At 52.6% G+C, this 21,420-nt stretch overlaps 3 protein-coding genes and 1 non-coding gene across 4 annotated transcripts in view; 1 reads left to right on the top strand and 3 right to left on the bottom strand.

Moving 5' to 3' along the window:
- ADGRA2 (adhesion G protein-coupled receptor A2) overlaps positions 1-6,374 on the top strand; it is a 36,644-nt gene extending 30,270 nt beyond the window's left edge. The window contains exons 14-19 of the mRNA XM_069573357.1: positions 346-554; positions 1,537-1,664; positions 1,934-2,057; positions 2,474-2,619; positions 3,247-3,336; positions 3,519-6,374. Of these exons, the coding sequence (XP_069429458.1) occupies positions 346-554; positions 1,537-1,664; positions 1,934-2,057; positions 2,474-2,619; positions 3,247-3,336; positions 3,519-4,779 (1,958 nt within the window). The 3' untranslated portion in view covers positions 4,780-6,374. The remainder of the gene's footprint in view (positions 1-345; positions 555-1,536; positions 1,665-1,933; positions 2,058-2,473; positions 2,620-3,246; positions 3,337-3,518) is intronic.
- On the bottom strand, positions 6,146-10,647 carry BRF2 (BRF2 general transcription factor IIIB subunit). Its single transcript, XM_069573358.1, has 4 exons — positions 10,385-10,647; positions 9,635-9,694; positions 8,414-8,735; positions 6,146-7,605 (listed from the first exon to the last, which is right to left on the bottom strand). Exons 1-4 carry the CDS (start codon positions 10,536-10,538, stop codon positions 6,876-6,878), a joined length of 1,266 nt encoding a protein of 421 aa, XP_069429459.1. The 5' UTR covers positions 10,539-10,647; the 3' UTR covers positions 6,146-6,875.
- A 5,759-nt stretch (positions 10,648-16,406) lies between these two features.
- RAB11FIP1 (RAB11 family interacting protein 1) overlaps positions 16,407-21,420 on the bottom strand; it is a 35,139-nt gene continuing 30,125 nt past the window's right edge. Inside the window, exon 5 of the mRNA XM_069573363.1 lies at positions 16,407-19,589. Within this exon, the coding sequence (XP_069429464.1) occupies positions 19,371-19,589 (219 nt within the window). The 3' untranslated portion in view covers positions 16,407-19,370. The remainder of the gene's footprint in view (positions 19,590-21,420) is intronic.
- On the bottom strand, positions 21,025-21,098 carry TRNAE-UUC (transfer RNA glutamic acid (anticodon UUC)). Its single transcript has one exon. It is a non-coding gene; the product is annotated as a tRNA-Glu (tRNA).

Raw genomic sequence — 21,420 nt, forward strand, 5'->3', positions numbered from 1 at the left:
AGCTGCCCCCGCAGGGTGCCTGCCCTCCTGTATCCTCCCTTCACTCTGGCTTTTGCTCCCTCAGTGTCACCTTCCCCCTTCTTGTCCCCAACCCCGGAGTCCTCCCTTCCTAGCCAAGTCACCACTCCCTTCCTAGCCAAGTCACCACGACCCCTTTGGCACTAAAGAGGGCCACCAGCTCGCCGTGGCTTTGTTTTGATTCATCCTTGCAGCTCCCCAGTTAGGCTGAGGCTCCGGGGTAGGGGGCGGGCCTGCATGTGGCATCTAAGTCTATCCCCCAGGTCCCCCCAAGCCCCCACACACCCACCCAGGCCTGAGTGGACCCCCCTCCCCTTCCCACCCTAGGTGGCTGCGGCGTGGGGAACCTGACTGAGCCGGTGGCCGTCTCACTGCGGCACTGGGCTGAGGGGGCCGAGCCCGTGGCAGCCTGGTGGAGCCAGGAGGGGCCAGGGGGGCCCGGGGGCTGGCGCTCTGAAGGCTGCCAGCTTCGCTCCAGCCAGCCCAATGTCAGCTCCCTGCACTGCCAGCACCTGGGCAACGTGGCCGTACTCATGGTGAGCCGAGTGGGCACTGGGGGTGGAGGGCGGCGGGGCACCCTGACCGCCTGGGGCCACAGGGAAATATGGAAAGAATGGTGGCCTGCTCGGGCCTCGTGATGGGGAGGACTCACAGGGACCTGTCCCTCTGGTCTGCCCCACACCTCTTCATCTCGCAGGAGACAGGGAGGTCCTCAGGCCCTCTATCAGGAAAGTGAATGTGTTAGTTGCTAACTCATGTTTGATTCTTTGCGACCCCATGGACTGTAGCCCGCCAGGCTCCCCTGTCCATGGGGATTCTCCAGGCAAGAATACTGGAGTGGGTCATCATTCCCTTCTCCAGGGGATCTTCCTGACCCAGCGATCAAACCCAGGGGCTCCTGCATTGTGGGTGGATTCTTTACCGTCTGAGCCACCAGGGAAGCCCCAGACCCTCTTGTGGGGGGAAAAAAGGAAAAAAGCCCCACAGCCTTTTGGGGGGGGAAAGGAAAAAAAGAAGATAGACAGGGAGGCCCTCTAATCCCATGTCTAGAGAGAGAGAGATGACTCAGGAACCACCAGGCGGGGTCTCCACATCCTTCGCTCTGACACCCAGGTTGTTAAAGTGAAAAATGAACCTGGGCATGTCTGCCCTCTGTCCCCCTCCCCGCCCAGCCCTGTCCAGCCCCTCACCTCCTGCACTACACTTCGTAGCCCGAACTCCCGGATCCTGAGCAGGTGTGTGGCTGTACCATGCATAGTACCTTCTTTCTCTTTCCTCATCTCTGATTTTCAGGCTGAGAACCTGCAAAGCTCCCAGAAAGGCAGGTCAGAAATGCCATCTAGACCAAATGTGGTGGTGCTTCCATCTTTGCTACCCGGATAGCAAAGGGCCAAAGTTGGGGCCTAAGGCTGACTGGGCTGGGAGGGGAGAACGGGCCTGGGGGACCGGGCCGGACCCCACAGGGGGGCCTCGCGGCCCCTGGCTTCCTGTTGCTCACTCCCTGTCCTGTCTTTCCAGGAGCTGAGCGCCTTCCCCAGGGAGGCAGGGGGCTCCGGGGCGGGGCTGCACCCTGTCGTGTACCCCTGCACGGCCCTGCTGCTGCTCTGCCTCTTCTCCACCATCATCACCTACATCCTCAACCACAGGTGAGCTCCTGCAGGGGGAGCGGGTGTGTGGGGAAGGCCAAGCGGGTCGCTCAGCCTTGGCAAGTGTCCCTTCCCCAGCCTCCTGCCCAGTATTTCCTGCGAGTGTTCTGAGGTTGAAAAACACGTCTGGGGCTTAAGGTGTCTGTCCCGTTTCACACACGCACACCAAAGTCTGCCGCCTTCTCTTCGACTCTACTGGTGGTCTTGAGGGCCCAAGGGCCCAACCTTGGGTTGTGCAGTCCACTAACTTGAGACTGTTTCTGCGGCAGCTCTATCCATGTGTCCCGGAAGGGCTGGCACATGCTGCTGAACCTGTGCTTCCACATGGCCATGACCTCTGCTGTATTTGCGGGAGGCATCACGCTCACCAACTACCAGATGGTCTGCCAGGCGGTAAGCAAAGGAAGGGCTGGGGTCTCCAGGATGGGTGCCATTAGCCTGGGCACAGAGGAGGGAGGCACACAGGCCGGAAGTGGGAGTGGGCCATGGGCTCCAGCTCCACGGTTCTGAGTCCAGCCTTGTTTTGGAGGGCGGGGGGTGAGAAGCAGAGACACTAGGAGCAGGGGTGAAGTGCAGGGTGGGGGGCCTGCGATGGAAGAGCAGTCGGGGACGAGGCCGGCAGCAACGACAGCCACCCTGGCGCATGGAGAGCCCTGGGCTGGAAGTAGAGAGGGTAACAGCAGGGACGCAACCCTGGGGAGGGTCTGGGTGGAGCTGGGGGCTGGGCACGTGGGAGGCAGGGGAGAACACTGTGGGGGCTGAGGCTTCAGGGTGGCCGGCCCCCCAGCCCTCAGCCCTTGACCCCACAGGTGGGCATCACCCTGCACTACTCTTCGCTGTCTACGCTCCTCTGGATGGGCGTGAAGGCCCGCGTCCTCCACAAGGAGCTCACCTGGAGGGCGCCCCCTCCACCAGAAGGGGACGCTGCCCCGCCTGCCCCCCGACCCATGCTGCGGTAGGCACTTCCATCTGTCAGCTTTGCGGTGGGGAAGGGCTCCGGGGGTGCGGGAAAGACATCAAAGGCTGTTCTCCCAGGGTGGATGCAGGGTGGGTCCAAGGTCCTGGGAGATCACAAGAGGAGGTGGGGGGCTTCCCTGGCAGTCCAGTGGTTAGGACTTGGTGCTTTCACTACCATGGCCTGAGTCCGGTTGCTAATTGGGGAACTAAGACCCTGTGGCCATTAAAAAGCAAAAAGGCAGGAGAGGCAAGGGCCTAGGTGGCACCAGGTTTGCCCAGTGCCATGGAGGGGGTGCCCCCTTGGGGTTTTGAGGCATACCACGGCAAGGAAGTAAGCAACTTTGCAGGGCACTGGGCAGGGATCCTGGGAACCAGAGCAGCACTGGGTTCCATGCTGTTTAGAGGGACAGAAAGCAATTCTGGCCTCTGTCTCTTAGAGCAGTCTTGGCCAAATCCCCTAGGGACCTATGACCTGCCCTAGAGGGGCCTTGCATCCCTGGAAAAAAAACTCGAACACGACTTTCCGGGGAAGGAGAATGGGGTGGAGACCCCTCGGTGAGGGTTCTGAGTACCAGGTCCCCTCCTTGTTCCCCATCTCTCTGACCCCCAAACCCCCTCTCTCCAGGTTCTATCTGATCGCGGGAGGGATCCCACTCATTATCTGTGGCATCACGGCCGCTGTCAACATCCACAACTACCGGGACCACAGCCCTTAGTGAGCGTCTTGCCCCCCACTGACCTCCCTGCCTGGCGGGGTGCCTCCTACTCCTCACCACGGGGGGTACCACCCACCTGCCCAGCCAGTCACCCAGCCCCAACCCCTGCATGTGGCCGGAGCCGCCTCCCCACCCACCCGGCCTCGGAGCCCCACCTCATACACGCCGTGTCTCCCCACAGCTGCTGGCTGGTGTGGCGCCCAAGCCTAGGCGCCTTCTACATCCCGGTGGCTTTGATTCTGCTCATCACCTGGATCTATTTCCTGTGCGCAGGGCTGCGCTTACGGGGTCCCCTGGCACAGAGCCCAAAGGGGGGCACCGGCCGGGTCTCTCTGGAGCCGAGGGAGGAGCTGAGGGGTTCCACCAGGCTCAGGAGCAGCGGCCCCCTCCTGAGTGACTCAGGTTCCCTCCTGGCGGCTGGAAGCACAGGGATGGTGACGCCCGGGCCCCCGGAGGACGGTGATGGCCTCTATTCTCCGGGAGTCCAGCTGGGGGCGCTGGTGACCACGCATTTCCTCTACCTGGCCACGTGGGCCTGCGGGGCGCTGACGGTGTCGCAGCGCTGGCTGCCCCGGGTTGTGTGCAGCTGTCTGTACGGCGTGGCGGCCTCCGCCCTGGGTCTCTTCGTCTTCACCCACCACTGTGCCAGGCGTAGGGACGTCAGGGCCTCCTGGCGCGCCTGCCGGCCCCCGGCCTCGGGATCCCGCGCCTCCCCGCGGGCCGTGCCTGCCGGCCCCGAAGACGGGTCCCCGGTGTTCGGAGAAGGACCCCCGTCTCTCAAGTCGTCCCCGAGCGGCAGCAGCGGCCACGCGCCGCCCCCGGGGCCCTGCAAGCTCACCAACCTGCAGCTGGCGCAGAGCCAGGCATGCGAGGCGGAGGCGGCGGCCCGCGGGGAGGGGGAGCCCGAGCCCCCGGGTCCCCGGGCCGGCCTCGGCCAGCGCCATCCCAACAACCTGCACCACGGCCGCCGGGGCCACAAGAGCCGCGCCAAGGGGCACCGCGCGGGGGAGGCCGGCGGCAAGAACCGGCTCCGGGCGCTGCGCGGGGGCGCGGCCGGGGCGGCCGAGCTACAGTCAAGCGAGAGTGGCAGCCCGCACCACAGCCCGTCCGAGAGCTACCTGGGCAGCAGCCGCCACAGCCCGGGCGCCGGGCCCCGGCTCGAGGGCGAGGCCGCGCTCACGCTGTCCGAGGGCAGCGACACGAGCGCAGCGCCGCCCCCCGAGGCCGGCCGGCCGGGCCAGCGCCGCAGCGCCAGCCGCGACAACCTCCGGGGCGGCGCGCTGGAGAAGGAGAGCAAGCGCCGCTCGTACCCGCTCAACTCGGCCAGCCTCAACGGCGCTCCCAAGGGCGGCAAGTACGATGACGTCCCCTCGAGCGGCGCGGAGGCGGCTGGCGGCGGCTGCATGAAGACTGGCCTCTGGAAAAGCGAGACCACCGTCTAGGGTGGGCGCGGGCACCGCTTCGGCACGAGTTGGCCGTGCGGGCTCCTGACCCCGCTTCTCGCAGAGGGGCGGGGGGCGCCCCAGAGACGTCGATCGGTACGCCCCCAGGTTGGAGTGGAGGTGCCTCGCTGCACCTGGGCTCTCCAGCTGTAGTCCTGGAGGCCGGGGGAGGAAAAGGCGCAGGCCCACCACTACGGGGCGGGCCTCCCCGGCGTAGCGACAGACAATCCCTGGACCGCGGGCGGGGTAGGTTTCCGTCCCGGCCCAGGCCGGTTTTCGGCAGCACCTGCCATCCAGGCTTGCGGGCTAAAGTCCTGCCGGTCTGCGGTGCGACCAAGAGTGGCGGGGACAGCTCGGGCGGGCCCCTTATAAGGTACACCCGCCTCACTGGCGGCATCCGCCTTACTGGGAACACTGTGATGGAGCCTGAGTGAGGCGTTCTCGCCTAACCGCCCTCCTCCGAAGTCTCCCCTCTGTGCCCACACCCCAGAGCCTCTCTCCCACCCCGACTCTGGCTAACTAGGGAGCCTAGCAGATGAGCCAGGTGACCAGGACAAGCCAGAGGGAACAAGGTGCTGCTTTTTGGAATTAACTATGCAAAAGGAGAAAGCGGACCGCGTGAAAGGCAGCTGGGACCAACCAGCTCTCTGGAAGGGAGGGGGCAAGTGGAAGGAGGGGTACAGGATTAGGGCTGGAGGCCATTCCCACAGGACCCGGACAAGACCCACATGGGAGGGCTCACGGGGCCTTTCAGGACAAAGCTAAGGTCTTACACCTAAGACGCTGACTGCCAGGTACCTGGGGAGGACAGCAGAGCTAGTACTTCGATTTGGGGCTGAAGGTAGTCCTGCCTCAAACGTAGTCCTACTGAAAAAAACGCTCTGAAGAGGGGCGCAGCCGCCAGGCTTCAGGTGGTGCTGGAAAAGCATTACTGTTAATGGCACAGCCTTCCACCTCCCAGGGACTAAGAGGCCTCCCCACCTCCATGAGGCCAGACAGGAGAATCATCAATGATCTGATGTCTAGGTCCCTATCAGAAACCTCCAAAAAAATAAAACCAGCTTCCTGCCCCACTGAAGCCCAATCCCCAAGGCAAAGGGTAGGGTCCCTGCCAATCACCTGGGACCTGTGCCTTCACTACTTTTAAACTCCAACACTCATATTTTCCCCAACCTAAAGAGCAACCACCAGCCTTTGATTACAGCACACGATCAAAGTGGAGGGAAACTCAGCCCAGTCTCCATATCATTCCAGCCTGATCGCCAAGGCGAGAGCAGACAGACAGGGGAAAGGGAGAAAACCCACACGCCCTGAGATGGATCCTGTTATTTATGCTTGCTGCACAGACAATATTAGAAGGAAAAAAAAAAGGCAAAAAAAGCGCTTCATATTATTCTTCCACGTATGCTGGCTGCTGTTTACATACCCCGCCAATGCCTTAGCACTGGAGAGCTTTTTGCAATACGCTGGGGAAAGGGGAGGGAGGGGATGAAAAGTGCCAAAGAAAACATGTTTTTAAAAGCTCGGGTTTTATACAATAGAATGTTTTCTAGCAGATGCCTCTTGTTTTAATATATTAAAATTTTGCAAAGCCCTTTGAGCTATGACCTTACTCCTCCACCCACGGTCCTTTTGTGATGAGAGAGGATCTGTAACACTGTACACATAAGCCCACAGGGTCTGTGAACAAACACAGGGCCAAGGGTTGCTCGGTTCCCATCCTCTGAGGGCTGGTAACGCTGGGAATACCCATGATCCACACCAGCATAGGTTCCACCAGCCCCGCGGCAGCCGTGTATGCAATCCAATCCGGGAGCAGAAGAGCCCCTGACGCTGCCCCAACAGCCCGAGAGAAAGCCAGCCCACAGAACCCGGAGGGAGGCAAGCCGCTCTCTTGGACCAAGGGATGGGACTCTCTCCAACCCAGGTGTCCCCACGCTCCTTCTGACTTCACCTCTGGGATGCACAACCCCTCTTGGGTCCCTTAAATGAGAATAGAAACACCCGAGGGCTTGTGGACAGTGATTCCTCTGGCTGTGTCAGGCCAGTTAGCAAGTCATCAGATGAGAGGAAGCGCCCTCAATGCCCAATGTGCATCAGGTGGGGTTTGGAACACTCTGGGCAGCTTGTCTAGCTGCCTGGGCCTTCTGGAAGTCCCTAATTTCCTGAGGGGTACGCAAATACTGCTCGATTTCACTATCAGAAATGTCCTCATCTCCAGTGACCGTGGAGACAGGGGGGATGGGGCAGACTCGCTTTGGGGGCTTCAACATGCAGGGTGGTAGGAGGAGGGCGGGGCTGGCGGGCCGCTTGCCCGCAGGCAGCTCTAAAGAGCTACTCCCCACATCCCTGTCTCCCAGTCCTTGCCCCTGCCCCTGGCCCTGCGGCTCCTTCTCCCCAGCGTCCATCTCAGCTGTTCCGTCCCGAAAGGCCTTGCGGACCAGCATGTGGCGGTGCTGGAGGAGGTCGCCGATATGCTTGACCACAGACCGTTTGTCAAGCTTCAGAACCTGCAACCAGGCCAGCTGCTCGGCCATCCGCAGCAGCACAGCCAGCAGCTCCTGCAGGCGGGAGGAAGCGGGGTAGGGCAGGTCTACATTCGCCAATTTACAAAATCGGGCAAGGGAACAGGTCAGCCGATCTGAAGGCCGCAGGGACTGCCACGCCAGGAAAGTGGCGGCGGTGATGACAGGCAAGGGGTGCCGCCCAGTCACCAGCCACGTCTCATCGGCCAGCTCCACCAACTGCAGTGTTCGCGACAGCATCTTCTCTTTGTCTTCCACGTACTTGGCTGGCACAGATGGGGAGGCTTCAAACAGCTTGAAGCTGAAATAACCAAAATGAGGGTCTGGTCTCAGTACCTCAGGGAGACAGCTCTTCCAAAGCGCAGATGATAGGCAAGCTATGCTAATCTTTCGGGAACACACAAGCCTGCTGGGTAGCAACTTTATTCAGGTACCAAGAGAAGTCAGGGAGAGTCTCCTGCAGGAGAGGTGAAGGGCGAGAGAGTGTGGAAGGGCACTAACGTCTACCGACAACCCCGCCCGCCCCCAGCATCAGCCCTCATTCTGAGTGAGTGCTTTACAAGATGTTCTCTAATCTACTCAACAGCCTGTTATGTACATTTAAGAGTCGAAAAACTTGCCCACAGTCATCCAGCGTAGAAGTGACCAAGCTTCAAACTCAAGGTCATTCGACACTGACTGCCTTTGCTTTCTACCATATTTGTCAGAACAAAAAGAAAAGAACACAGCTACTTATTAAATAAAAAAATTACCTTCTAACTCCAGCTCTGTCAGTTTGCTCATACTCTTTCAGCTCTAATCACACACAACGTGATCCTGCTGAGGCAGGGCTGTGGCATTTAGTCAAGCAGGCCTGAGTGGTACAACCCAGAAGCCCCGTGCCAAAGCTGATACTTAACCCTCCTACAGCATCAGGCTGCTATGACAGCGAAGGGGTTTGAAAATGATTCAACATTCTAGAAACGTAAAATGGGATTCACCCGACCAGCGCCAGGCATAGGAGGAGAAGTCCATCCTCGTAGAATGGACTTGCTCAAAAAGAGACAGCTGGAAGTAAAAGGATTCGGGTCTGAACCCATGCCACCCCCGTGTCTCCCCCAGGCAGGTACCTGCTACAGTAGGTCTTTACTAGATCCACCAAGCACAGAGATGGCACATCCAGCCCCAGGAGCTTCACTATCTGCATGTAGGTTCCAGAAAACACATCCAGATCTGCATACAGCAGGGTGCAGATGGTCCCCATGGTCAGGGGCCAGTTACGCTGCCGGCAGGTGATTAGGACGCAGCAACCAGCCAGCACCTCCTTCTTCTGCAGCCTGGCTGTGCGGATGCCAGCGAGCTGGTGTGCCTGTTGGTAGTAGGCAACTGCCATGTCCTCAAATGTTGGTGGCAGCTGCAGCACTCGACAGAGGTCTCTCACTCGGCGAAGACCTAGGAAAACCCACGACAGGAGTTAGAGGCATTTCCAACAATATGTTAACAGGATCAGACAACTGGATTGAGTGGGGTTTATCCCAGGGATGCAAAGATCAGTGTGATACACCACATGAACAAACTGAGAATAAGCCTGATCATTTCAATAGATGCAGAACAAGTTTTTGATAAAATGCAACATCCATTTACAATAATAATAATAATATCTCCAGAATGTGGGTCTAGAGGGAACAACATATAATAAATGTCATATACGACAAACTCACAGCAACATCATACTCAATGGTGAAAAGCTGAAAGCATTTCCTATAAGATTAAGAACAAGACAAAGATGCCCACACTCGTCACTTTTATTCAACATAGCTTTGGAAGGTCTAGCCATAGCAAACAGAGAGGAAAACTAAAAGGAATCTAAATTAGAAAGAAGTAAAAATGTCACTTCATATCATGTTTGCAGATGACATGATATTATACGTGAAGGAGTCAAAGGAGCTCCCAGCAAGTTCTGTTAAACTCACCTCAGATACCACATGCACAAATAATGGACCTTTCTACAATGATAAGAGTGACACTTGGTAAGGCCATTTGAAAAGCACAAAGACATTTGTGGAAAGAAGTCAACACTTCAGTGCCTCATCTTTTGGAAGTTGGTTTGATTTGTGACCAAGCTTTGACCTGGGTTCCTCGAATCTACCTCAAACATACCCAAGCAGACTTAAACCTTCCATCTAATTGCTACCTCTCTTAGAACCACCTCAATCCTTTATTTCTAATTACCATTCTCTTCTTCTCTACCTTTACATAATAATGCTGAAAACAGAAAAAACAAGCAGACGAGCTGGACCATAAGGAGAATTTTCTTTAAAGCCACTGTGTCATAAAAGGTTGATTCTCACCTCGTTGCTGGCTTCGACTAACTTGTTCGTTTTCCCCGGTGCTTCGAGAATATGTTACTTCTGTAAGACAATGGACAAAAAATAGCTTGTTTAGTCTCTATTCACGGACCCCTGCCCTCCCACCACACAAAACCAGGGAGCAGAATCCAAATCATCAGGTATCCACTCCCCAGCTCACAGAAGGTGCTCATCTTTGCAGGTAAAACGTCCATCTGGTTTTCTATAACCACAAGCAGTACCAAATACACAGAAAGCTTTAGAAAATTAGGACTAGCATTAAAGCAGTTCCAAGTGTTCCAAATTTCCAGCCACCCCTCCTGTACATTCAATTCAGGCAATTTTCCTGCCTGTAGATTTTGAGGGCTGCACTGGTCAGGGACTTTGAACACAAATGAAAAAAAGAAAAATAAGTTTTTGCCAATTAATTTTCAAAACTGCTTCGGGGTAGTAGTAGTTCCCACATTCACACAACACTGACCTATTGATATAATGCTTCCAAATAGGCAAATTAGGTAAATTCAGTGGAACTTTGTTTCTCTCTGTTTCATTTACTACACGTAACAGATATGGTGCTAAGAAAACAGATAATGGCAGCCCCTGATCTGAAGTTCACTCGTTCACTTTCACTGTTTTCTCCCATATTTAAGTGTGCTCATGACAGGGAGACGGCAAGAGATAAGAAGCATCTGACGTCAATCCCTCCATCGCCCCAGGCTGTATCCATGGCCTCCGAAAAGCCCTCACAGGTACCTCGAAGGTTGCCCTCGTCACTGAAGGTGGTCGTAAGAACGCCCTCGGTGACCACGCAGCCGCAGTCGGAGCACACCAGCTGGTTCTGGGAATAGTGCGAGTCTTCCACTAGCTCAGCGGAGCCGCAATCGGGACAGCGGCCTCCACCCGGCATCGCACAAGCGGTCCAGAGCCCAAGCAGCTAACCGACCCTACCGCCCACAACAGCAACTGTGCCGAAACAGGAAGTAGGAGCGGACTCTTGTAGGGTTGCACCTTCCTCTTCCGGCCAGCGTAACAGCCGTACTGTAGGTACCTTCTCCGCGGCTTCCGGTCCGTTCCTCTGCGGACTCGGGTAGAAACGTGATCGAGGAAAGGAGGTTCCTGGTCTGGACTGTTTCTTTGGATTCCCCGCGATCTGTACTTAGTTTGAGGTTGGCCGTCTAGGCTCGGGGTTACTCTTGAGTGAGCTTTCTATCGCTGTGGACGCACGTAACAAACAAAAAACTGTTGCCAGCCACAAACAATTCTTTCTAAAGCGCCAAGGGTATCACCGACTCTCCTTTTTCTCAATTCAGTTCAGTTCAGTCGCTCAGTCGTGTCCGACTCTTTGCGACCCCATGAATTGCAGCACGCCATGCCTCCCTGTCCATCACCAACTCCCGGAGTTCACTCGGACTCACGTCTATCGAGTCAGTGATGCCATCCAGCCGTCTCATCCTCTGTCGTCCCCTTCTCCTCCTGCCCCCAATCCCTCCCAGCATCAGTCTTTTCCAATGAGTCAACTCTTCTCATGAGGTGGCCAAAGTACTGGAGTTTCAGCTTTAGCATCATTCCTTCCAAAGAAATCCCAGGCTGATCTCCTTTAGAATGGACTGGTTGGATCTCCTTGCAGTCCAAGGGACTCTCAAGAGTCTTCTCCAACACCACAGTTCAAAAGCATCAATTCTTCAGCGCTCAGCTTTCTTCACAGTCCAACTCTCACATCCATACATGACCACAGGAAAAACCATAGCCTTGACTAGACGGACCCTTAATAAATGTTGATTCTGGCCATAGTACAAAATTTGTGGCCTAAAAGGGAGAGTAGTGTATTGAGAGAGCAGGAAATTGTGTTCTTTCCAAAGCAGCTTCCCTACAAGCACGTTGTTTCCTCTCTTTGCAGAGTGACAACCTGGGAGGCTTCCAGAGACCAGGCAAGAAATGTCTAAGGGAGTTGGAGAGAAAAACTATGGAGGTTAGTGAGGCCCTTGGCAGTCTGAAGAATTTAAGCAAATTGAGTTGTTTTTAAAACCTTAAGCTTTAAGATGCTCCAAGATTCTAGCTCCGAAGTTCCTGGCGTGGTATAGTATAGATCAAAGAATCAAGCAAAAATGTGCCTCTAGTAATGTTCCAGAAACCAAGCTCACAAATGAGAGATTTTGTATGTCATGTTTGAATATAACATAAGTGTCAGCAAAGAGGATGTGTTTTCTCATAAGTAAATCCCAATTGCACTCATCAAGAATAAAGGTTTTCAGGAATTCCCTGGTAGCCTAGTAGTTAGGACTTTGTGCCTTCACTGCTGAGGGCCCAGGTTCAATCCCTGGTCAGGGAACTAAGATTCCACAAGCCATGTGGTGTGGCATAAATACATAAATAAATAAATGTTTTTTAACACTTGAAAGTTTTAGAATCAATTATGTTTGAAAAATAAGACAATTGAGTTAAAGTTACAAAGAACTGTGGCCAGTCCCTCTGACTCCAAGAAAACAGACGGGTGTTATTACAGCCCATGCTGAAAGTATGTGGGGAATTTCTGCTTCTCTGTTTGATCTTGGAGAATTTCAGGCAGTCTCTGGCATTAGCAGATTTTAGAAGATGTTAGTTTCAGACAGTGCAATCGACATCCTTACTGGGAGGGTAAAGTGAAAGTAAAGTCGTTCAGTCGTGTCTGACTCTTTGCGACCCATGGACTGTAGCCCACCAAGCTCCTCTGTCCATGGGATTCTCCAGGCAAGAATACTGGAATGGGTTGCCATTTCCTCCTCCAACTGGGAGGGTAAACATGTCCCTAAAAGGAATATAACTGGCCCTGGGAGTATGTCTTTACATTACCACAGAGAACAGTATCTGACGCCGCTCATCCCAGTTTTGTGCAGATCATGAACTTAACTGCATTTTTTTTTTTAAGTGGGATTTCACTACAGAGTCATCTACCCATGACAGAAGCCCTGAAATTCTGCTTTCCCTGACATTTCTCATAGTAAAGTGGAAGAGCAGTTTTATGATCCAGCAACTCTGGGCCTTCCCAGGTGGCACAGTGGTAAAGAATCTGCCTGCAATACAGGAGATGCAGGAGACTCGAGTTCAATCCCTGGGTCAGGAAGATCCCCTGGAGGAGGAAATGGCAACCCACTCCAGTATTCTTGCCTGGAAAATCCCATGGACAGAGGCGCCTGGCAGGTTTATAGTCCATGGGGTCCCAAAGAGTCAGTCATGATTGAGCACACACACAGCTAGCAACTCCAGGGGTGGAGAGGTAATTCTCTTCCAGCTGCAAGTGTGTGATGGTCTCAGAGAGCCTCACCCTCAGACGCAAACAGACAGGGAGGTAGTCAGGACCCAGGCCAGAAGATGGCGCGCTCTCCTAAGACATGCAAGTCTAAGGTTCACGTTCTCATGAAGAAAACCATTTATTTAGGAAATTCATTTGTCTTCCTCTGGGAAATCAGGACATACGTATCATCCTTGGTGCCTTTCCTTCCAATACAAACTCTACGAAGACTTAGGGCTGCCCTGGTGGCTCAGACAGTAAAGACTCTGCCTGCAATGCAGGTGGCCCGGGTTAAGAATTAAGTGTCCTTCAGTGACAGTGATGATCTGTTTAACAGATGCTTCTCAAAGCCCTCTCCCCAGCTCCTCCCCAAGCCTGTGAGGCTGGAGCCATGTTTCTTGTCCCTAAAGCCAGAGCCCACAGGGTACTTGGCACATCAGCTTTTGGAATGCTGAGTGCCCAGATGGGCTGGATTAGAGCAGAAAGCTACTGAGGAGTGAAGGCCATTGGAAAAGATGCCTCAGACGTGGTCCAGATGTGAAATTCTGACCTCGAGGCCAGAGTTCTTTCTGGAGAGGAGGCCAGAGAGGAAGGCCAATGGAAGGCCTCTGGCCTGTCATCTCTGGTTACATGTGTGTGTTCGTTAGTGGTCTGCCTGTCTGACTTTGTTACAAGTCTCCCTGAGAATGACCTGGCTGTCTCATCCCTGTGTCCCAGGAATGCCTGTTACACCAAAAGGCTGTTCAGCTCCTGTGGACACCCGTCCTGGGTAGGCCTGTAAGAGGCCACACATAGATGGAATTCCTCAGTGGCAGGATCATTTTTAGTCTGGAGTGAGTAACTGAGGGGAGGTGGGGTTGGGCTTCTCTCAAGGCCTCACCCCGGGCTTCTTCCAGCTCAGATGACTCTCTAACCCAGTTTCACTCTGAGCCTGGAGGACCCACTCTCCTCGCCAACCTGGGCCTTGGAGCTTTTCTGACTAGGTTCTGGTCATCTCAGCTTTTCAGCAGATGCTGATTCTCCTCTGACAACAGTGGTGACAGCCTCAGTCCAGGGCACGACCAGGGCCCTCGCTCATATTCACTTTCCCTTTTCCTGTTGTTTACTCTCTCCCTCCCCCTGGCTGAGGATCACTGTGTTGGGTTTCTTCATCTCCCAGGAACAAAGGCACCTGGCAACTCTGAGGAGGTGGCCACAGGCCTAGAGCTCAATCACACCGGAACTTCCCTCCTCGGGAGCCGTGGCTTATAGGCCCTTGCTTGAGTGGGGTTGGGTCACGGGCTCCACTTTCCCTGCCTGTTCCCATCCTCCAGTATTTCAGGTCACTCAGAATATTGTCTCTTTGGCCCCCCAAAGTAATCCTAGACTGGGTGTCCACAGACATTTTCTTAAAAGGGCCCGAAAGCAAATATTTAGTTTGGTGGATTCGAAAGTTTTTGTTTTAACCACTCAAGTCTGCTTTTGCAGGATGGACACAGCCATAGACAATTACTCAGACATAGACAATGAACTCAGCTGTATCCCAATAAAATTGTGTAGACACCGAAATTTGAATGTCATGAATTATTGTTATTTTGACTGTTTTAAAAAAATGTAAAAATCTCCAGTATTCAGTGCAATGCTGTTGACTACAGTCATTCTGGCCATTTGATCTCTAGACTGGTTCATCCCACATTAAAAAAAAAAGAGGAGAAATCATCCTTGTTTTGTTGTTGTTGGGGTTGGGTTTTTGTGTGTGTGTGTGGTTTGTTTTTTTTTTTTTTTTTGCATATGGGATCTTAGTTCCTTGATGAAGAATTAAATCCAGGACCATAGGAGTGAAAGTGCAATGTCCTTCCCCTGGACTACTAGAGCACTGCCAGGAAAAATCACCCTTGGTTTGAGGGCCACATGAACAAGAGTGAGGTCATAGTTTGACACCTGTTCTAGAACCCCAGGTTGGATAGGTGAGTTCAAATCCTTTTTTAACTACCTGCTCTGGGACCCCAGGCAAACTCCAGTTCTGATGCCTCTGAAAGTCTCCGTTTCCTCATTTGCACAATGGAGATATTATCTACCTTGATGAGAACTGGAAACAGTGCTCAGCAGTGCTGAGTGAAATGCAGGAACTCAACAAACAGGCCTTCCTTTTGTGGTCAAGTTTTAGCCTGAAGTGAGCACTTGATGTACAAGGACGGAGCAGCTTCCTCTCAGTTCTGAGGACCTGCTGGTGTCACCAGGGTGACTGTTTCTAGGGCTCAGGATACAGGTGTGTGTAAGATAGTCAAACATCACAAGGCCACATGAGGACATCTTCCCTTGGAAGGTTTCGTGGCTTTGTGAACCGCTGGCCCCACAGAGCTCAGCTTAGAGCTTTGAACTTGAAGGCAAAGAGATTGTTCCCACCTTCTCAGGATGGGGAGACTGCAGAGTCCAAAAGATGGCACCCCCGATCGGCTTAGAGACAGGGTCTGAGGGCTGGGAATGTGCATGGTGCTGATGCTTTGGCTGTGGTCAGAGTGGGAACGGTACCCTGTGATGTTTTCCATGGGGAGGTAGGTAGGGTGCCCCCCCAAAAAAGCAAGGGAGATGAATCTCAGGGCAGAGTTGGGGCTCATTTGTACAAACATTCCTTCCTTGGAGACCCTTTCCAGAGAGCTTTTTGATTGTTTGGACCAAACCTGGAAGGTTGTATGTTTTAAGAGAAACCAGCTTTGTATCATTTTACACGGTGGTTCCACCATCTACATCCGGTTGGGTAACAGACCCCTCCACCCAAACCGGGGAGGCCCTCAGGAAGCTTCCCCCACCCGACCTGGAAGTGACCAGGGTCCACCTGCGTCTGTCCCTCTACAATGTGACTTTCATCCCTAAGAGCATCCCCTCCACTCGGAGAGCTTGGGACCCTGGGTTGAGGCAGGCAGACCTCTCACTTCTTCGGGGAAGGGTTGGAGATTAGTAGAATGAGCTCAGGAGGAGTCTTTTACAGCCATAATCCCCTCTACTCAGAAATGAATGAGCTACATTTGTGGAACCAGAGACCTGGGTCCTAGATCTGGGCAGTCCTGAACGCAGGGTGAGTTCAAACGAAGCTCCAAAAGTCAGGATTTCACTCTTTGGGAAATCAGTGGGGCGGGGGTGAAGAAGTGTGTGTGTGTGGTGGGGGGTGGTGCAGGGTGGTGCAGGGTGGAGGTGAATCAAGAACGTGGCTTGTTCCTCTGCTCAGCTTAAGGAAAAGGTGTTAGCCTGTATCACTAGGGACAGGAAATTCAAACAATGCTCAGCTAATAAATGCTAGAGTCCCTTCCAGCCCAAAATATGGGTTGTGTCATAGGGAGGTCATCAGAGATACCCCAACCCCCGCAGGAGAAAGGGCACTGGGGCCCCTGGGCACCAGATAGAGTGGCAGCAGCAGGAACCCAGGCAAGAGACCCTCATGGGCTGAGAAACACTGGTCACCCCCTAAAAGAGATTCTGCAGGAAGCCAGAAATTCTTATCACACCCATACAAAACCACAAACACAAAACTTTGAAAGGTAGTACCAGTACCATTTTATTTAGTGTTGTAGGAAGTTTTTAGGTTACTTCTCAAAAACAAAAGCAAAGAAATTCAAAATTCCCAAAGTAACAAGGCAGGAAATAAGAATTCTATAATCCAGAAATGCTGGGTGAGCTTTCAATCAGAGGGAGGAAGAGGTCACGTCAGTAGCTCACACGATAGATACTGAGAAAACCACAGGTTTGAGATTGGTGTAGAAACTGGAGGGGTAAGCTCTCCGCCCCGCTGAGGGCAACAGATCCTTCAGCCTTGAGGGACCATTCATCGGTGAATGGGTCTAAAAGAGAAGGGGCATGGGGAGTGAAGACCGTGCCTAATTTTACAACAAGTTGCCTCTGGCCTTCAGTCTGGCAGGTGGCTAAGGGTCGTGGACCCTCCCCACTCTGTGCCCTTCTGAGCCCCCACTGTCAGCAGAGCTGGAAACCACACATGTGTGCCACTCACTGCCCACACACCCTCCACTCCGGGTCAATGGCTGTTCATGTGGCGAAGGGCAGACTTTCTTGCTCTTCCATCCCACTACCTGGGGAGGCTAACCCACAGGAAATAAAAGGGGTGGGCAGACATCTGTCAAAGTCCAGCAACAGAGATGATATGAAACAACTGGGCAAAGGATTGACTATTTTTTTCCTAGATGCTGACCTCCAGTGGAAGTTCATCACAAGGTGTTTGGTATTTCACTGGATGCTTCACTGAAGTACTGACTGGTCTTCTGGGGGTGGGAGGTGGGCAGCCAAGCAGGGCCTCCCAGGACTCATCAGTTCAGTGAGCATGAACTCAGCGGCCAGAGGCTAAACCAGACTCTCCTGGTGCAGACACGTGGGTGTAAGCCCTCAGACCCACACTGGCTGCAGGAGCTCCAGCCCTCCAGTCCACCTGCCCCTGTGAACAGCTCAGAGCTGTTGCTCCAGCTTTCCCAACCGAGTTCTCCCTCACAGCAGAGTCCTCAAGGACAGGTGTTAACCAGCATCCTTGAGAGGTGCAGGAATGCTACCTGTGGAATTTTTTTCCAGCAGTTGGTAGAAACCAGGCACTCTTGAAGTTGATTGTCCTTCATTCTTCAGAGTTCTCGAGTGGCATCTCAGAGCAGAGGAATTCGCTCTTAAACACGGACCGGGTCCCATCCCCGAGGTCCTAGCAGCAGATCTCCCACAACAAAAAGCTTTTGGGAAGAACTCGGGTCTCCACGTGAACTCTTCCTGGGAGAAACCACTCAGGGCCCCTGCCACCCAGTGTACGAGGGTTATCACAGTCCAAGTACACTGACATCAAGTACAAAACACTGCATAACAAATACATACACGTATATCTCCAGAGTTCAAGCAAACATCCAGTTCTCTTTATAGGGATGTAAATAAATCTTGTAGCACTATAAAAATACAAGTCATCTGAGAGGTTTACAGTGGTCCCCAGTATGTAGGAAGGTATTAAATAAAACAGCTATCGATAATTAAAAGTGAATTAGTTCAATCAAGTTACAGTATCATCCTTCAGATTAAAGTGCTGATATTAACTACTGTGGCAGCAGATGTGATCCTGAGAAGGAATCCCACTGCCAATCATCTTGCCTCTTAATTTCAATACAAGAATGAACACAGAGAGAGTCCCGTTTAATAACTGCTCTCTCCTCAAGCCCTACCCACGCCCTTGGCCTATGACATTCTCTCCCAAGGAGAGATGTCGGGATTTGATGAGATTCTGTCTCAACTGGAACAACAACAAAAAATGAGTAATATAGAAAACATTCTAATATCGGGTTACTAACAATGAAATTACCTGAAGAGTCTCCAGGGGATCTTCCCAACCCAGGGATAGAACCCCCATCTCCTGCATTGGCAGCAGGATTCTCTACCGCTGAACCACCAGGGAAGCCCTGAAGAATCTGAACTGGTGCTATTAGTTAAGGGGTCCTAGTTTAAAAAAAAAAAAAAATGTGTCAATCTAGTTTTAAAAACACAGCCATCTAAAAATAGATATCATCTTGCTCTTCACAATGTTATACTAAGGAGGGAAGAGGCCACGAAGAGCTGCCAAGGAAACCAGGGAGCCAAGCGAAGACATGGGGGGAGAGGGCCAACGGACCCCCTGCCATCGCTCCACACCTGGTAGAACCATTTTAGCAAGCGCCTGGGGCACTCGATGGCTAATCAAGGCACTGTCTCGGCCACTCCAGTCACAGGGGCTCTGTGATCACCAGAGGAGGGGTTTTGACCAATTCCCTTGAGTGCAAAGTGACTCTAAGTCTCCTGGTCTGCTTCCCTCCATAGACAGCCCCTCTCCATTGATAAAGAGCAGATTTTAAAGGCTACTGTGGTGTAGAGGCTGATGTCTGGAAAAAGCAGCTTGTTATAAATCTCAAAGGCACACTCTGCACTCCTCTGCTCCAGTCAAAACAAAAGACCAAGTCCGAGGAGTCAAGCACGTTTACACGGTATCAAAAATTTAGCATCTGCAGCCAAAATGCCATGCCTGAGCTACTCAAATGCCAAGAAGGTATGTGCAACACAGCCCCAATCGCCTGGTCCTTGTCATCTCACCTGAAGCTTTAAAGACCGGGGGGAGATGTACTTTAAAAATCTCAAATTCAAAGAAAGAAAATCCCAATGTTTAAAATACATTAATTAATACCCCCCAGTGCCATCTGAACCTCTGGGCCAGGATCAGATCTTATGACCATGTCTCCGGTCAGACCATAAAATATTTACAACGTGGTTAAAGGCACAGTGGCATTTAAAAATGAAACCCTGGGAATGGACAGTGAAAAGATCCGTTGTAGTCATTGACCTGGCTTCCGTGGGTGGGAGGGACTCCTGCCAGATAACCTAGGAGGAAGATGGCAATCTGTGCCCGGCTGTCGGGCACAGCGAGTCCTCGGCCTCAGGAGCTGGTGGAGACAGACTCACGGCAGAGTCTCGATGCTGGAGGCCGGCGGATCACATCTTTCCTGCTTTTTTGCCGACCTGAGAGGGAACCCGGAGGATGTTCGGGGTCTCCTCCATGACCCTGACCAGCAGGTTGTCGATGTAGTCTTCCAGTTGGCGCACCTGACATTCCTTCTTGCTGATCGTTTCCTTCTGTTTGAGGACCAGCTGAATGAGCTCGTCGTGGGTCAGCTGCACGTAGGCAAATGCAGGGTCCGAGGGCTTGTATTTCTTTGGCGGGAGGGCGGGAAGGGGAGACAACAAGAAAATTGACAAAGTCAGCCAAGAGGTCAAACATCTCAGAGAAATACCGGGACTTCCTTGGTGGTCCAGTAGCTAAGACTCCACGTTCCCAATGCAGGGGACCCAGGTTCAGTCCCCAGCCAGGGAACTAGATCCCACATGCTACAACTAAGAGTCCACAAGGCACAACTAAGACCCTGTGTGGCTCAGCTAAAACCTGGCAGAGCCAAGTAAATATTTATGAACAAATAACTAGTTATAAGTAAATAAAAGAAATACAGAAGAGGTAGCTTTTAGTGATTGAGTCTGTGATCTGAGTCTCCTGGGAATTCATTTGCAATTTCAGTGAAAATCTGTGCCAACGAAGCTTTCTGTAAAGGGCCAGAGAGTTAGTATCTCACGTTGCCCAGGCCACAGATGGCCTTTGCTGCATGTTCGTCTTTTGGTTTGGTTTTTTTGTTTCATTACCTTTTCTTTCTTTTTTTTTTTCCTTTTGGCCCTACCACGAGGTTGGTATATTTAACTTATATTTCACTTATATGCAGAGTACATCATGAGAAATGCTGGACTGGATGAAGCACAAGCTGGAATCAAGATTGCCGGGAGAAATATCAATAACCTCAGATATGCAGATGACACCACTCTTATGGCAGAAAGTGAAGAACTAAAGAGCCTCCTGATGAAAGTGAAAGAGGAGAGTGAAAAAGCTGGCTTAAAGCTCAACATTCAGAAAACTAAGATCATGGCATCCAGTCCCATCACTTCATGGCAAACAGATGGGGAAACAATGGAAACAGTGACAGATTTTATTTTCTTGGGCTCCAAAATCACTGCAGATGGTGACTGCAGCCATGAAATTAAAAGACGCTTGCTCCTGGGAAGAAAAGTTATGACCAACCCAGATAGCATATTAAAAAGCAGAGATATTACTTTGCCAACAAAGTCTGTCTAGTCAAAGCTATGGTTTTTCCAGTAGTCATGTATGGATGTGAAAGTTGGACTATAAAGAAAGCTAAGCACCAAAGAATTGATGCCTTTGAACTGTGGTGTTGGAGAAGACTCTTGAGAGTCCCTTGGACTTCAGGAAGATCCAACCAGTCCATCCTAAAGGAAATCAGTCCTGAATACTCATTGGAAGGACTGATGCTAAAGCTGAAACTCCAATACTTTGGCCACCTACTGGGAAGAACTGACTCATTAGAAAAGACCATGATGCTGGGAAAGATTGAAGGCAGAAGGGGACGATAGAGGATGAGATGGTTGGATGGCATCACTGACTCAATGGACATGAGTTTGGGTAAACTCCAGGAGTTGGTGATGGACAGGGAGGCCTGGCATGCTGTAGTCCATGAGGTCGCAAAGAGTTGGACACAACTGAGGGACTGAACTGAACTGAACTGAACTGAGGTTGGTGGGATCTTATTTCCCCACCCAGGGATTGAACCCGGGGCCCTCAGCAGTGAAAGTGCAGAGTCCTAATCACTGGACCAGTGGGGAACGACAGATTGAAAGTGTGAAAATCATACTTGACTCACAGCCTGCAGACCCTTGGACTAGCCTCTAGGCCTGGGATTTAGAGACGTCACGACTAGAGGTCTGTGAACATCAGAACTGGCACAACCAGGTATCCAAGCGGATCTGAGCCCCAGGCTGGGGGCGACCCATGAAGAAATGCTAGCGGCAGATGACGCAGTAGGCAACACTCTCCTCCCAGTACAATACGTGGATGTTTATCCCAGATGGTCTGCTACTGCCTCCACTATGCTCAGGAGGCCTGGCGATTAGGAGGACAGCCTGGGAGACCCCAGTCTAAGTCATC

Source organism: Ovis canadensis, chromosome 26 (genome assembly GCF_042477335.2).
Source record: "Ovis canadensis isolate MfBH-ARS-UI-01 breed Bighorn chromosome 26, ARS-UI_OviCan_v2, whole genome shotgun sequence".
Lineage (NCBI taxonomy): Eukaryota > Metazoa > Chordata > Mammalia > Artiodactyla > Bovidae > Ovis > Ovis canadensis.

Bases quoted from the DNA above. Each gene is read 5' to 3' on its own strand.
- BRF2 (XM_069573358.1), bottom strand. From the start codon at position 10,538: ATGCCGGGTGGAGGCCGCTGTCCCGATTGCGGCTCCGCTGAGCTAGTG. The intron at 8,736-9,634 runs GTGAGAATCAAC...GGGTTTTCCTAG, and splicing joins TAGTCGAAGCCAGCAACGAG to GTCTTCGCCGAGTGAGAGAC. The intron at 7,606-8,413 runs GTACCTGCCTGG...TGGTTATTTCAG, and splicing joins GTAAAGACCTACTGTAGCAG to CTTCAAGCTGTTTGAAGCCT.